At 44.1% G+C, this 17082-nt stretch overlaps 1 protein-coding gene across 21 annotated transcripts in view; it reads right to left on the bottom strand.

The window, feature by feature from the left end:
- PHACTR1 (phosphatase and actin regulator 1) overlaps window positions 1–17082 on the bottom strand; it is a 500502-nt gene that overhangs the window by 53773 nt on the left and 429647 nt on the right. For all 21 annotated transcript variants that reach the window (XM_070584084.1, XM_070584081.1, XM_070584079.1 and 18 more), the window contains one exon: window positions 14038–14359. In XM_070584084.1, the coding sequence (XP_070440185.1) occupies window positions 14038–14359 (322 nt within the window). The remainder of the gene's footprint in view (window positions 1–14037; window positions 14360–17082) is intronic.

Here is a 17082-nt window from a genome sequence, read left to right as displayed (position 1 = left end):
CATTGCATGTGGGCTGTGTTCATTGTTCCTCTTCCAAGTGGCTGACTAGGAACTAAAGCCACAGGCAAACATAAAGCCCCTCATCCTTAATTCTTACTGGACTAGTGTATATAATGATGTAAAAGTTAACATTTTAAATGCTCACATAGTACCGTGCACTGATTCGTTTAAGCCTCACAACAACCCTATTAGAGAGGTACTACGGGTATCCTCTGTGGATGTCCCACATGGCCAAGGTCACAGTTAGAGGGACACAGGCATTATTGAACGCAAGCAGTAGGACTATACGACCTGATCTCTTACTGATGTCACTACACTGCCACCTGTGAAGAAGCAGCAGTCCTGAAGTGGCTTCGAACCTTATTCTTCTTCCAGAAGTGTCTCTCCTAGCCACACGCCCCCCCAACCACCCAGGCCACTTTTTACTGTTGTCAAACAGGTCTGATCATGTAATTCTCCCAATTAAAAGACCTCTGAAGGGTCTCATTGTCAACTGGATAAATCCCACCCTCTTTGGCATGGACTAGGGGGAGCCTTCCCATCTGGCTCCACAATTCCTTTTGATCTCATTTGTTACCATTCTTTGCCGTACACCCAGCGTTCCAGCCATACCAGGACACTTGCCACTTCTCAAGCACATTGTGGCTTTCCTGTTTCCTCCTTCTGCTCCTGCCATCACTCTGCCTCAGGACCATCCCCTCAGGGTTTGGCCTGGAGCATTCTACCCATCCTTCAGGGATAGCCTGAGTGCCTTTTTCTTTTGAGCCGCCTTTTTCGATTTTTCCAATGGAAATCAGTCCTTTCTCGTGCTTCCACAGTCTCCATTCCCAACTCTGTTGCAGCATCTGTTACATTATGTTATAATTATGTGTCTAAGCATTTACCCTTCCTGCCCTATTGACTATGAGCCTCTCAAAGATTGAGGCTGATTATTAATTATCTTCATATCCCAGTCCTATTTTTGTGCATATTTTTGGAACTGAGGGAAAAGTCAATTGAATATTTGTATTGAAGTCTCTTGGAATCAGAGTGGGCCATATTACATTTCCCATCACTTAATTCACTAAGATAATGATCCCTGACCCTGGGAGTCTTGCTGTTGTGGGGAAAGTATTCTTGTGAAGGGAGAATTACAGTTGTGGAAATAGTGATCTCGAGTTCTTTCCTAAGAAGATAATCCAAAAAGATAAGGCACAGAGATCTATGCAAGGAAGAATGCCACAATACCTATGTGCCTTCCATCCTGGGACTGCGTGTCACAGAAGATGTAACAGAGATAGCTTAAGGTTATCACATTTCCCAGTTCTGCACTTACAGGCTATCAGGCCAGTTAAGAATTAAGAACATCCAGAGTTAGGCTGCTTTGTAAGATGAGATAGTTGGGGTAGATGAGATCTAGAAGGTTTCTTCTCATATGACATTCTGTAAGGAATTTAAGTAAACACCAAAGACCCTAAATTATTCTCCAGGGGGAAAAAAGGATGAGATCCTGTTTCCTATCTAGGTAGCTCTAAATGATGCAATTTTCCTGACAAGTGTAATAGGGATGAACATGTGAAAACCTAAGAGCGTTCCATGACATTTGCAAGACATTGGAGAGTTGCACCATTCTGGAATATTTCCATTCTGTTAATTAAAAACACCAGGGGGGCTCCGCAGCTTAGGATGAAGGAGCAGGGCCATCTTTCAACCACAATAGCTACCACACATGATCCTTTGTGGGCTTATAAAAGTGTTCTGTAAATGTTCATCACTCCATTTAATCTTCACAAAAACTTGCAAAGTTAGGAAAGGTAGTGTTACTATCTTGATTTTATGGATGAGAACATTAAGCCTCCATGAAAATAAGTGAAGGGATACTTGGTTGTAATCCCAGCAGGGTGAGAACTTGGGTCTTCTCACTCCAGAGAACCACTCTGCCTTCTCTCAGAGAATCCTCGATGCCCATTATTTTCTTGTACGTGTACATGCTGACTATGAAATTCAATCTGCACCACAAATTCAAAAAAAAGCATAGAATATAATAATTATCCATACAACGAAAAGCAAGGATAACAGATGCTCACAGAAGCCAACTACTCTTTTGCTATGAGTTTTGCTGTGCAGAGCCCCAAGGTTAGAGGCTATTATGAACACAGAGGCAGGTTTGAATTCTAGACCTGGGTGGTAAAACAGGTTTAGAGTGAGTAACACTTGGCTGGGGGTAAGTAGGTGTGCAGAGAGAACAGGATGCAAGAGAGAGGAGAGAATAATTACCAAGCTGGATAATCCAGCCTTGGATAATGGAGTGTTGTCAATGAAAACAGGGAATGCAATGGGTTTACTGTGGCCACGTTAATGACATGCTCCTTGAGAACAGGAAGTCATTGCCATCATCTCCTCCCACTCCTCCGCTTTACTTCTCTTCAGTGTCCCACCCCCACTTTACAGCACACGACACATTCATTGGTTTATCATCTGTCTCTGCTCCACTAAAAGGTAAGCTCGCGAGGACGGGAACTTTGTTTTGTCCTCGCTGTCTCCCCAGAGGATGGAACAGCCAGAATATCATCCTTCATGAGAAAAATGAACGAACAGGGAAGAATAAACAGAAGTTTACCTAAAACAGGAGGCCTGTTACTCACAAGAGACACACTAAAAATAGAAGGATTCAGAAAGCTTGAGAGTGAAATGGCAGTCCTAAATCGGTAAAAAGCAAGCATTTCTGACTCTCTTCTCCTTCATTACGTCCCCATGCTGTGTCAGCGAAGTGAAAAGCTTTATTCTCGCCCCTTGGTCCTGCCTCCGCCAAGAACATTTAACGAGTCTTCTGTTTGGAAAACTCAACTCTCTTCTTTGACTCTACTAAACCAAGTAGGAGACACAGAGATTGAGAATACCATGGCACCCTCAGATCCCCATTCCCAACCCCCATCTTCCTACCATTTAAATGGTCGCATGTTTCTAGGGAATCCCTAGCCTGAAAATGAAGAGACTGCCTTACCTTGTATGTTCATTACGGGTGAGGGAGAGGCAGCTTATTTTTAATAATTCATAAAGAAATGAATGTCAAGACATCTACAACAATTCAGGGTCATTACACTTGGTCCCTTTTCGAGGGAGCTCTATAATCATCGCTTTATCTCCCTCACAGGGTAATGGGCAGATGAGCAGCAGTGTTGTGACTCACCCACGGGCGGGGGGTTACAGGTTATCAAACACCTTTGATTGTCTTGTAGGAAATCAGGGGCAGCTTTTGAAATTAAAACTCACTGCCTATTTTAAATCCTTAATCTTCCTTGAAAATACTTGGGAACCATTTCACCATCATTTCTAGAGGAAAACATGTAATAAAGGGATATTGCTTTCTGGCACCTGATTGCAAATGCAACAACTGTTAAAATGCAAAAAAAAAAAAAGACATTAATCTCCTCAAAGGACAAAGAAAATTTATTATCTACAAATATGACACCGAAAATGAAATTAAACTTCAACAGGAACAGCTCTTGTAATTTAGTCTGCACGAACTATGAAGAGAGCTTTCAGAGGAGAGAGAGAACAATTCGCTGTTTTCTTCTTGGAGACCAAAAATGTGTGAGAAATTATGCTACAAATTGCAGTGCCTAAGGCTGAAAAATGACAGAAATAACCACTGAAACCCAAGAAAATAGTTAATCAGCTTCATTTTGAGAAAGCAGGCACACATTGTGCTTTTTATCATGGCCCTGGATTAGCATTCTAAGATAAGAAACTCAACATTACAGCGTTTGTGTTTTTTCTTGGTCTTTAGTCAGCAGGAAACTATGCCATTCTATATACAGACTTGGGTACTGAGCTTTCCTGAGTAAAGAATGTGTTGAGCTTCTTTTTTCCCAGCAGTGGTAATGAATTTAAATCATTCACAACCCTATCTCTGTCTTTCCAGGGACCAATGACCCACATTTCTGAAATCTAGTGATGGATGTGATGAAGAAAACCAGATGACATACAGAGTCTGACCAACAGCCCGTTCCTCACAGCATTTTCCATTTCTGACGGAGGAAGCAAATGGGGTGGCTTTTCCACATGACTTTGTCCGTAGACATCAGTGAATGCCCCAGGTCATGCATGGCTGGGTGGTGGTATCAGGAGTGAGCGGGCCTATGTTTGAGTCCAGCTGGGCCACTCACTAGCTGTGCATCTTGGTCTTCGGTTCCTCATCTGTTAAATGGAGAGATCTATTTGCCCACCTCATAGCTGCAAGATCAGAGGATAACGCTGGCGCAGGGTGCTTCGTGAACGTCGATGTTAACAGATGCTGTCTTAACGAGGGATGCACTTAAACATCAGCAATTTATCATCAACCAGTCATTTCGGATATAATCCAGTAATTTATTAGAATACTTCCTTCAGGGTTTTTATATTTTGGGCATGCAAAAATCTTTCTGGACAATAGTTTCCAAGAAGACCAAAGAATCCATATTTATTTATTGGGCAAGGGCAGAGTTTCCACTGATGTACACACAGAAATTTAGGAGCTGATCTCTCTCTTTTGAAAATACACTTCCTTTTTTAATTCTCTTAAGACTTCAAAAGATGTTAATCATTTGTATAGTCTCATTTTAACCTTCCTCTAACCAGTCTGTTTACCGACCTTGCAGGGGAGGGACTGTCTTGCTCACAGTGACAATACCTTGCACTGAAATCTCATCATGGCCGTGGGAACAGCAGTTAAGGTGCAAAACAGTATCTACACGCAGCCACTTACAGATGATAAATATAGGCTTTAAAATCAAAGAACTGACCTCAAGTAAGAGGTTGATAACTCTGGCCTCAAAGGGTCAGGGACAAATGCGTAACCAGAGTTACACAAGATTTTAAGGAGATGGTCATCAATATAAGAAAGAGAATCTTTCCCTGAAAACGCATTTCATTTAAAAAGGCATGCCATTTGCTATACAATGAACAAAACACTGAACTACTTCAAACAAACGCTACTTCACAAGCAAGTAACACTCAGGTATTCAGAGTTTTATTCTTGCTGGTGCGCCAATGTACATCTCCTTATCATCATGGAACATTCTTATTTGCAGGTAGAAACACTAACATAATCCAATGCAGTAATTACGTCTGCTTGTTATGGCTATAAGAAACCCTGGGGATCATGCAGTTCAGGACCAAGAATTATTCTTTAGAATTTCCTGTGACCCTTGAGGTCATATGAAGAAAAGTAACTGTCACCCTGAAATGTACTTACATTAGGATAATAAAGGAACTATGCTCTTTCAAAGGCCTAAAAATAGTTACAGAATAATAGAATTGTAGAGATTGAAAGGATCTTGAGGGCTACTGATTTCCATTTCTTCTGTCCAATGTTGAAATTATTCTTTTTTCAATATTCTTGACAAGTAGTAATTTACTCTCAACTAATATACAAATATAAAAATGGGGATATTATAAGCAAACAAAATAAACTGTTTATATGCCTAAATTTATCAATATTATTATTTTAAAGGAAAGACAGTAAATGTTTTGCTATCATGTGTCTACCATAATGCTTGGCATGCAGTGCACAACAAGTGCTGCAAAGAGTTCAAGATGGTTCTGGAAGACTTTCTGGGTCTGGATGGATGGATGACCATCGTTGGTCTGGACTATCTGTATCAACACAGATGCACCTTTAATATCTCAGAAGAGGTAAAACCATTCTATTTCTAAAAACATTCACATTAGAGTGAACGCCCTACTTCAATATATCCAACATGGAGTTATGGAGATGGACCAGTCCTTAGGAGACAATCTCACATATAAGGTTTTTCTTTATGTAAGCACATGAGTAAACCATTTGGGACAGCTGTTAGCCTGATCTTTCTTAAAGATCTCCAGTATCCTCTCCAAGCGTTCCTAGGTTCTTCCTATGCCTAACTACAATCTTCTGCCATTTCTCTCATTCTCTACGATTGGTCCTTGGAAAACTTGGGAGAATAACTGTCAACTTCCTGCATTTTCTTAATAAAAATCTCATCACCCATTTCGAGACAGTAAATCACTCCTTCCTCTTAGCCACCTGAAATGCTCTCTCCTTCCTTTCTCCCTCTTCATCTGGTTATTTCTATCTTTTATTTATTTATTTATTTGTTTGTTTATTTATTTTCATTTTTCTGGTGTGGAAGATTGTTCCTGAGCTAACATCTGTGCCAGTCTTCTTCTACTTTATATGTAGGACACCACCATGGCTTGGCTTGATGAGCGGTATGTACGTCCATGCTTGGGATCCAAACCCACCAACCCCGGGCTGTCGAAGCGGAGCACGCAAACTTAACCACTACGCCACCGGGCTGGCCCCTCTATCTTTTAGACTTCAGTTTAGATGCAGCTCTCCAGAGAAGCCCACCTGAATCCCACCTATCAGTTGCCCCACTCCTGTATGTGCCCCACCCTCCCTGCACCCTCACCGGTACTGACTCGCCCAGTTAATGCTCCCCGCAAATTTCAAGTTCCACTCAGAGCAGCCGTCCTCTACATTTCATTCACTGCTGTATCCCCAGTACCATGCACAGAACCTGGTCCAGAAAAGGTGCTCAACAAAAGATGGCAGGGTGATCTTCCAGGTGCTAAGGAAACACAGGTACCTTCCTCTTCCTTTGCAAAGCCTGTTTTTCACTAAGCTTTACAAATTCTGAGCATCAGTGATTGCCTCAAATTTTCTCCTGGCAAATGTCAGAGCTTTCCTGATCTATCTGTTCAGCAATTCTGGGATAGGAAAAGGCAGAGGGAGAATGAATTTATGAGAAATGTATTTATTCGTCTACTTCTAATGCTCTGATGTAGTAAGCAAATCTATCTCCATACAACTGAATGTATGGTACTCGAAACTTCCTAAACCAAACACACTGGGTGAACATAAGACACGTTAGAAATATCGACTGGCTGTTGATATACTCGAGTGATAACAGTAACAAAAGCTCATTGATATTTTGCTTTTTTAGCTTAAACACAGAGATTCCCATGATTCTTTCCACGTGGACTTACCTGGTCTACTGTCTAACACAATCCTTGCCCTAATGCGCCCAGAATGTCCCCTCACTCCTCTTCAGCTGGTTGCTCCAATCTTTCACGTCTCAGTGTAAAATTCTGAAAGCTAGTGTTTAGTGTTAGTCCAAGGATACTGAAGACAGCTGGACGATCAAATAAGAAACTCGACACCTCAACCATTTGCTGGAAGAGCTAATGGATGGTTGTTCCCCCCATTTTATCATATATGGTGAATATGCTCCGAGAATTAAATGAAGGAACAATGAACTTACATGGATAAGGTTCATGATCAACATTACAGTATCTTCAGCTCGAGTTTGATACACTAAATGTGACAAGCAAAGACCTAGGTTTCATTTAAAGGAAGAACTTTTCACTTTGTTTCTGGTATCTGCAAAAACAAAACCAAACTGGCAGAGCTCAACAAAGGGACTGGGAGTGTACACACAGCTAAAGCCACTTTCTATAATTAAGAGAGTTTCTAATAAAACATTAATTATAATCATAGATTAAAATACCCTTCCATTCCAAAGATCAGAATAACTTTTAATGATATTCATTTAATAAATGTATACTGAATACTTCCTACACCACAGGTGCTATGACGGACTGGGGGGGCGGTGTGGGGAGACAAGAATGGTTCCTGCCCACATCTACGAGAGAAGATACAGAGAAACACACACAGTGCGGCAACCTGTGCAGCAGGGGTCTGTGCAGAGAGAGGTAGCCCAGGAGGCAGAGCTCAGTGTGTGGGAATCTGAGATCACATAGGATGTGGTACTTTAATAAGTCCTGAAGAATAAGTAGAATTTTTACTTGCAAAACAAGGTGGAGTGAATGAGAGAGGAGAGTGCATTCCACACAGAAGGAACAGTTCCCAATTTTAGGATAATGAGAGAGGTTAATATAAAAGGTTAAAGATTTGCCCCCCCCACTTAATATTTATATAATGTGTCTTATGAGAACTCAAAGCTCAACAGTAAAAAAGAAGATCAGAAGCAACCTAAATATCCATCAATAGGGAGTGGATTAATAATCCAATGAAAACCTTAGCAGTTACTAGGGGTCCTACATTCATTCATTCATTCAAACATTTATTGAGTACCTACTGTACCTGTAAGCCAGGCCCTGTCTAGGCACTTGGGATGCAACTGTGAAGAAAACAGTTTTTGCCTTTTGGACTGTGTGTCCACCTAATAGAACTATTAGGTGAGAAGAGCAACAAGCAAGAAGAAAGGTAAATGATATAGAACGTTAGATGATGAAAATGTTATGATAAGAATAAAGGGGAGGACCAGCCCCAGTGGCCTAGTGGTTAAGTTTGATGTGCTCCACTTCAGTCGCCTGGATTTGGTTCCTAGGCGTAGACCTATGCCACTCGTCTGTCAGTGGTCATGCTGTGGCAGCAGCTCACATACAAAAAGAGGAAGATTGGTAGTGGATGTTAGCTCAGCACAACTCTTCCTCAGAAAAAAAAAAAAATTAACGGGGGCTGGAGAGTATGCTGTGTTGGGAGGAAGGTTGCAATTTTAAACAGGGAGGTCAGGGAGGGCTTCACTGAGGGAGGGACCATTTGAGTAGAGACCCAAGGTAGGTGAGGGAGGGAGCCTTAAGGATAGTTGAGGGAAAAGCAGTCTAGAGTGAGGGAACAGCCAGTGCAAAGGCCCTCTGTCAGGAGGACCTTCTAGCATGTTCAAGGCCATGTGGTAGGAGAGACTGAGCAATGCAGACAACAGCAGATGAAGGCAGGGAGATGACAGAGGTCCTGGCCTCGGTGGGCTTCTGGGCCACGGTAAGGACTTTGTTTTTCACTCTTAGAGAGCATAGTCACTGTTATGGGCTGAACTGTGTTCTCCCAAAATTCATCTGCATAAAGCCTAACCCCCAGAACCTCAGAATGTGACTGCATCTGGAGACAGGACCTTTAAAGGAATAATTAAGTTAAAGTGAGGTCATTAGGGGGGGTTCTCACCAAATGACTGGTGTCCTCAAAGAAGGAGATGAGGACCCAGACACACAACGAAGGAAGACCATGTGAGGACACGGGGAGAAGATGGCCACCGACAAGCTAAGGAGAGCGACCTCAGAAGAAACTAACCCTGCTGATACCTTGATCTTGGACTTCCAGACTCCAGAACTGTGAGAGAATAAATTTCTTCTGTTTAAACCACCCCCTCTATGGTACTTTGTTAAGGCAGCCCCAGCACATTAATACAGTCATGATCTGAGTTTTGTTAACCGTCATCTCTGACAGTTGTGTTATGGATGGACTGAGGGGGCAGAGGGAGAGGCAGGAGACCAGGCAGGCGGGACTGCAGCATGCCAGGTGAGGGGCAATGGAGGCCCAGACCACGGGGCAGCAGCAGGAGCAGGTGGGAAGTGGCCGATCCTAGATGTTGTCTCACCGTAGACCGGATAGGATCTGCTGACCCACCAGACGTGGAGTTCAATAGAAAGGCAGGTATCAAGGGTGACCCCAAGATTTTTAGCTTGATCAACTAGAAGTTGAATTCCCTTTCCCTTTAATTGAGAAGAGAAAGACTTCTTTAAAGTGCATTCCCTTAAGAATCTTCCTAAAATTTCTCTAGGGTCACCCAGGGTACATCTACCACCTTCATTTTACCAAGAGGGAAACCAGAGCACAGAGAGCTGAGCAACTGAATTAAGAAGGGAAAGAAAATTAGTGGCTGATTAGGATTTTAAGTCTGAATTCCAAGATTGATGCTAACTAGATCAGAGTTTACTGCAGACATTAAACTTAGTAATTGTAGGGGCCGGCCTGGTGGCGCAACAGTTAAGTTTGCACACTCCACTTCGGCAGCCCGGAGTTTGCCAGTTCAGATCCGGGGCACAGACCTATGCAACGCTTATGAAGCCATGCCGTGGCAGGCGTCCCACATATAAACTACAGGAAGATGGGCATGGATGTTAGCTCAGGGCCAGTCTTCCTCACCAAAAAGAGGAGGATTGGCGATGGATGTTAGCTCAGGGCTAATCTTCCTTAAAAAAAAACAAAAAAGTAATTGCATAATATTTGAAATTATAAAATGTCACCTTCAAAAAAGATATGAATCAGAAGCGGGGAGAAAACAAATGGAGAAAATCTAATTGAGGAAACTGACACAAATAAAATCTCCAAGAAGATGGGGTCAAACCTATTTGCAATATGCCTTTTAGGGGCGTTGAAGGCAAATTTTGTGTGCTATCTAATTTTGCTCAATCTTCACTACCATTTATTGGACACTTCCTGTTATGCCATGCAGTAAGACAACTGATTCGGATGAAGTCATTTGTTCCTCACAGACAACCCTAATGAGGTTGGTGGTGTTATTATTATCACTGTTTTACAGATGAGGAATCATAGTCACAAAGAAGTGTATCTGAGATTGAAACACTGGTAGTTAGAGTCTGGAGCCCACGGACTCGCCATGACTCCAGTGTGGCCATGAAGACTAGGGCAGCCCCGTGAATTTAAATAAACATGGAACTCTTTATGTTTGCATCAACTGGTCTCTAGTTCTCTCCTTCTGCACCCCTCCCCCTGAATCTGGTGTGCCAATGCCGTAAGGAATTAACTACGTGTCGTTTTTCAGTGTCATCAGGCAGGTTCAGGTTTGGGCAATGATTAAGAACTTCTTCATACAAATCAGAACAGATTTGGAAGAACATAAACAAAATAGTAAAGGTCGAGAAACCATTTTAGTAAATGATTACATGAATTTGGGAGTACTGGCATGGAAGAGAGAAGTCCTTAGGTAAAGTAAATGTTGGCTACCTTCAAAGATTTGAAAGGCTTTCACAGGAAAGGAAGATTAGAAATAAGACTGTGGGGGAGAGTTACAATAAGTAAAACCTTTAAGTTAATATAAGGAAGAACTTTGTAATAATCAGGTCTTCTCGACAATGAGGTGGGCTATCTTTGGACCAGCAGTTCCCGCAGAGACTAGACGACAAACAGTGAGGAACACTGCAGTGGGCAGGGGGCTGGCTGCTGGGATGGTCTTTAAGATCCCTTTCAACTGTAAGATGGCTATTTATTTAAATTTATGGTCCCAAGACAGGCGGTAATGCTGTTTAATTCTCTGCTCGGTTTTCACATTACCTACAATTTCATCAGGGTCAGACTCTAGGTCCGGACTAACACCCTACAGGTGATGTGTTATGAGATCCCAAGGTCTTTGCAGGCAGAATGTCTAAACGTTCAGTAATGTTTCTTCCTTCTTGCAGTGTTTTTTGGGGTCACTGGAAATTGCCAGAAGAGAAAAGTAATTCTTTCCTTCTATATTAAAGTTGGTCAGAACAAGAATGAAATCATGTTGACAGGCAACCGGGAGAATTTTTAGATGATAAAAAAAAGGGCAACATCACCAGAGACAACAGCAGTTTCCACACTAAACTGACAGGGGGCTTGTGACCTTGTTCTGCTCTCAGATCCTTCCAGGACTCCTGCAAGATGATGTGGATGCTCAGAAAAATCTCTCAATCTTTCTATGTTTGGGAAGAAGGCCTCTCTTTCTCTGGAGGGCCATCTTGTCAAAGTGATGTATGCCTTAGCTCCCTATGTCCCAGCTGGTCTATCAGAATAACCCTTTGCCTTGATCTGGGGTGGGAGACAGAAGGAGGTAACAAGAGTCTGATGGTGGCAGAAAGCGCAAGGGACGATCTTGGCTCAGCTGCCAAGATCATGCTGTCTCCCACCTCACCCCCTCCTCCTACAATATCACAGTATCTCTCCCGCCCCTCGCCCCCGTTTGTTCTCTTTGATTCATTTCAATAAAGAACCTGACCCAGTTTAGGTCCAACAGACTTACCCCTTGTCTATGCTCAACTTAAATATTCTACAAATATACACAGAAATTGTTGAACACAGTGTAACGTGTTGGTTAGTACTCTCAATTGAACCTTTTAAAATGGTGTGCTTCAAGTGGAAACGTATTTAGCAATATCCTCCTAATATAGTGTCATGAGCATCTTTTTCAATGGATTAAAGCTCCTGAGAGATAGAGAAACTCACTGGATATACAGTAGACAGGGGGATAGGAAATTATGTTGACCGCTAGCTGTCTTTGGGAAAGCAGCTGTGCTACAGTAGAAAGAGTTCTGGATTTGCAGTAGGAAGACCCAAGCTTTAAGGGGTGGCCCTGAGACTTACCGACTAGGGCAGCGCTTTTCAAGGGGAAGTGCAGGGAAGGACCAGTTTGGCTGGTTGGTTGATTTACATATTTTAATTTTCAACCCATCGCAAACTGATGCTTTTGTAAAAATAATAAATATATAAAAAGTGAAACTCTTTTTTTATCATAAGATTCAACAGACATAAAATGATTCTGTCAAATTGCTACCAAAGTGTCTAAAAGCTTGCTCTCAATTTCTGCACCTATATGGTTGCCGATGGGCAACAAACAGTTTGTGGACCACATCTGAGTAGCTGGCGTTGGGGAACTCACTCAGCCTCCCTTAGTTTCTCCACTTACTCAGTCTCCCTGGGTAGTGTGTGGACTAAGATGATAACAAAACTGTGTAATAGACTAAAAAGTGCCATCCAAATTTTAAATGATTATTGGCCTCATTAATAATAACAGTAGTTGAAAATGATGGCAAAGGGCCAAATATTTTTTTCAGTAAAGGTAGATATTACCGTGGTACAATCAAGTCAGAATTCCTAGCGACAACAAATTCCCTTGGAGTCACTAATTTTCCAAGCATAGAATACCTGGCTGAGAGGTAGGAAGGGAGAAAACCTCTACGAGTCAGAAAACTACAACGGAAAGTTCCCAACCGTGTCCATCTAGCCTCTGGCTCTCTGCCTAGTGACCGGCTGGGCCCTCCAGGCTGCAGTTTTCCCATCTGCAGGACCCAGTTAACCGTGGTCACTAACCTGGGACAGGCATTCAGGGTCCCAGCTCAGACACATCCTTCACGCCAGATCTCGATACTTTCTTCTTGTCATGCCAGGGAACTAGGTCAAGCAGTACGCCTTGGAATCATAATGGGAAATCTCTTGGGCACCAGGGCGGTGATGTTTGAATGAATGAATGAACACACACACACACACACACCCCTCAGAGCGATTCAGAACTAGCATGAGAGATTCCCCTGGGTGGTACGGAGTCAGGGTCTCTGCTGTAGGCCTGCCTTTGGGGGTTGTCTTGGCAGATTTCCCAGCAATGCTGTTGGAGGCAGATTCCAGCGAGAGAACGCTGCACTGGCTATTGCTAAATATTAGGGACTCACACTCATACAGTCAGACAACAGTCAAATGCCACGTAACAACATTTTGGTCAACAATGGACTACATACACAATGGTGGCCACATAAGATAGGTACCATCCAGCCTAGATCGGCAGTGGGCTATATGATGTAGATTTGTGTAAGTGCACCCCATGATGTTTGCATAATGATGAAATTGACTAATGACCCATTTCTCGGCATGCATCCCTGTCGTGAAGTGATGCATGACTACACAGTACTCTGCTTCCTTCATCAGCAAGAACAAGGGCACACCTCTCCACCTTTCCCATCCCCCATTTTTCACTACTGCTCTACCAGCTCTTGTCTTTTCTTATTTTACACCCAAGTTGTCATTTTATATCATAAAAGTAATATACACAAAATAAAAAATTAAGCAGTATGGAAAGATATGAAATATAAAAGATTTTCTTCCTCATCTCCCTGCCATAGGGGTAACCACTATTAATGATTATGTGTACATGCTTTCAAAACATGTTAAGACTTACGGAAGCCTAATATGTGCCAGCATAATACATACATACACATATATGTTACTTTTTCTTTTTGATAAATGTGATTGTTCTGTAGTCTGGCAATTGACAGCATTATTTTTTTCTTCCTTACTTTCCTTGACATTCAATCTTTGGTTTGATTTTACCTTCAAACTTTTTTCCCCCCAGTGGGGATGAGTCCTTGCCCTGGTCTCCACACTCCTCAGTCATGGTCATATCCCCAACCCCTCTCCCGACTGCCCCCCCCGCAAGCCGAGCCCTCCCTTCCTGCCCTCATCCCCCCACCCCCGACCCCCATTACCTTTCCAGCCTCTGCATGGTCATGGCCAGGGTTTTGTTCAGCTCGTCTATCATCCTGCAGCCCGAGGGGTGCATGGGGAGGGAGCCGGTGGTGGAGGGGAGATGCGGGCCGAGGCTGCCATACTGCAGCTGGTGCTGGATCTGGGACGGCAGGACCGTGTGGTGGTGCTGGGCCCCGCCCTGCTGGCCACTCTTCTGAGCCACGTAGGATGGCAGGGAGAGGTCTGGCCCCCCTACAGGCATACAGATCATGACTTTCTTTGGAGGTAGCGGAGGCGACAGTTTCACTGGCAGACAAGGCAATTTCACAGGGGCGCCAGGATCTGCGGCAGAAGGAGGGCGAGAGGAAGATGTCAGCATGGGGACATTGAACGAAACCTAGAACACCACCTGTGCCCACCTTGGGACCAAGGTCATTGAGGTGGGCCCCTGAGATAAAATGCACCAACTGAAGACACAAGCAGGGTGAGTGCCACTCGACAAGCACCCACAAACTCTCATTTCCCACTCAAAGCCGCTGGCTCCAAGGGCTCTCGGGGACCTGGCATTAGCGGTGTCTGTCTCATCACTGTCACCAGCTCACCAGCAGCAAGAAGGGAGAATGATCCCGATGCTCTCTTCTGCTCATGGAAATCCATGGACCTTCGAAGGACCTTTTCTAAGGTATGCCATGATGCCTAAAATGTTGCCATTGTAATGTGAAAATATCCTTTCAGCTGGCACTTTCTAACAGGCATGGGATTGGAAGCCAGCCCTAGGTTCAAGACTACTAACAGTACGTCCCTCCACAAGTGACTTTAATTAGTGCCAACCTTAATTCCTCATCTGTAACCTGGGGCTGCTCATCCCACCAGGGAGGATGCTTTGTGGGGATTAATTATCACAGAGAGGGCTCAAGTGCCCTGTGTGGGAGTAAGGTGTGAGCATGATGGATGTGCTGGCTGGCCCACTCCTGTGGCATCCACGGTGGGCCGTTCAAACTGTAGGTAGGCTCCATCAGGCACTCCGGGGGCCTGGTGGAACCTCTGTACACCCAACCCCTTGGTTCCACGATTGTGGCACTGAAGCTTCTCAGAGATGCTCCAGTTTAGGGGTCTTAGGGTCAGACTGCCCTCGGGCATCTTTGGGATGACCCTGTAGTCCTCTGCCTGCACCCCACATTTCTGGAAAGCACCTAGCAGTGAGGGGAAAGGGGCATGGTTGAGTCCTGTGGGTTGCAGGCCTTCTTGGAGGAGCATGGCCAGGAAGGGCGGCGGGGGAGGGCAGGTAGCAGCAGCAGGTGTGTGAGGCGGGCAGAACACTTTTGCCTTCACCCCTGGTGCCTGTGGGGCGAGCACAGCATGGTTCTGACTCTAGGTCTTTGAGGCCTTAGATTTTTCTCCAACTGTCTGCCTGCTTTGAGTGTGGCCTTCTTCCAGTTTAGCCCCCATAGTCCTGCCAAAATGCCTTTCCTGGAGCACAAATCTGATCATGTGGCTCCACAGTTTAAAATCCTCAGTGGCCTAGAAATAAAGTCCAGCTTCCTGACACATCATTCAAGTCTTCAGGGTCTGTTTGCTGTTCAGTCTTTTCACGTCCACACACAACCTCTATGAAGTCTGCTCTGGTTCCTCCGGTTGGAAATCATCTCTCCTTCTTGCACCCAAAAGAGCCTCTGATCAGAGTCTCTCCTATGACGAGTGGATTTTTCTTATTTTCTCACCTACAAATTCAGTCTCCACCCTGAGCTAAGTCCTACCAGCTGGTCTTTGTCCCTCACAGTGTCCACGTGGACTGCTGCCATCTTCCCCGGCCTGCTCCAGGCGGCTCACTCAGCAGGTTCCCTCTCCTGTCTCACAGAGAACCCCAGGGGAGCACTCAAGGCTCCTCTGGATCCAGCTTCTTTTCTCACCATTACCCACAGGTATCCCCCTCACTCCTGCACCGTGAGTTGCCCAAAGCACTCGGTGTTTCCATAGCCCTGGGCCTTTGTCACTTTCCCTCAACTTGGAATATTCTTCTCTGTTTTGTCTTCTTGGTCAACATCTACTCTTCCTTCAAGATGCAGCTCAAAAATGACCTCTCCTGAAAAACCTCCTTTGATCATTACACCACTCCTTCCTTCCCACACCCACTGGACCTACTGCGGGTGGGCGGTAGGTATGTCAGTGTTAACAACAATGGCAATCTTGATGATGACAACAGTCATTATAGCCAAGCTTTACACCAGGCTTACTATGTGCCACATACTGTTCTAAGTGCCTTTCATATCTAACTGATTTAACCTCACAGGCAGCCTGTGATGTAGGCACCATTATTTTCTCACTTTTACAGGCGATGGCACTGACTCTGAAGACACTGTACTGTCCTTCCACACATTCACAAGGACTGTGAATAATTTGACATTATATATTTGGCATCTTTACAGTGCCCAGCTAACATAGCAAGAGGCTCAAAACATGTTTACAGAATGATCCAAAACCACAATGCTCTGCTATGGGATGAATTCACACCTTCCCCGGAAACAGATACTCTAGGAGGGTGATGTGAAAATAAAATGGATCAAAACTTTAGGATCATGCAGCTGTGGGTGTATAGACACGAAACTGCTGATCCTAAAGTTGAGACACAGAAAAGCCTAACAAGTCCAGGGTGCCTGGTAAGATTACCCCCCAACACCAAAATGCGAACCAGTCATAAAAACAAGCCTCCCTCACGCTCCTCCTGGAAGGCTCATCTTGCTCGTTACCATCCCCCATGCACAGCACACAGGGAAACCACGTCCAGGAGCATAAATGGTGCTAATTCCAAAGTGGCTGAGATGTAGAAACTCACCACCTTTGTCCAGTTCCTGTTACTCAAGGGTCTACTCCTGTGGCTCTTGGAAACTTTAGTGCAAACCTAGCAAACGTCACGTGTCTGGACGTGTTACGAGTTTTCATCCAGGAATCGTTGACCCATAATTCCTTCATTCTTGGGTCTAGTTGTCTGCAGCAGGTAGGTGCTCATTCACTTGAGCAGGAGAAAGTAGAGCCAGGAGGGCAGCATGGAAATGTCTACCCAGGAA

Source organism: Equus przewalskii, chromosome 19 (assembly GCF_037783145.1).
Source record: "Equus przewalskii isolate Varuska chromosome 19, EquPr2, whole genome shotgun sequence".
NCBI lineage: Eukaryota > Metazoa > Chordata > Mammalia > Perissodactyla > Equidae > Equus > Equus przewalskii.
The sequence above is the reverse complement of the archived record's forward strand: the minus strand, read 5'-3'. Positions and strand labels throughout refer to the sequence as shown.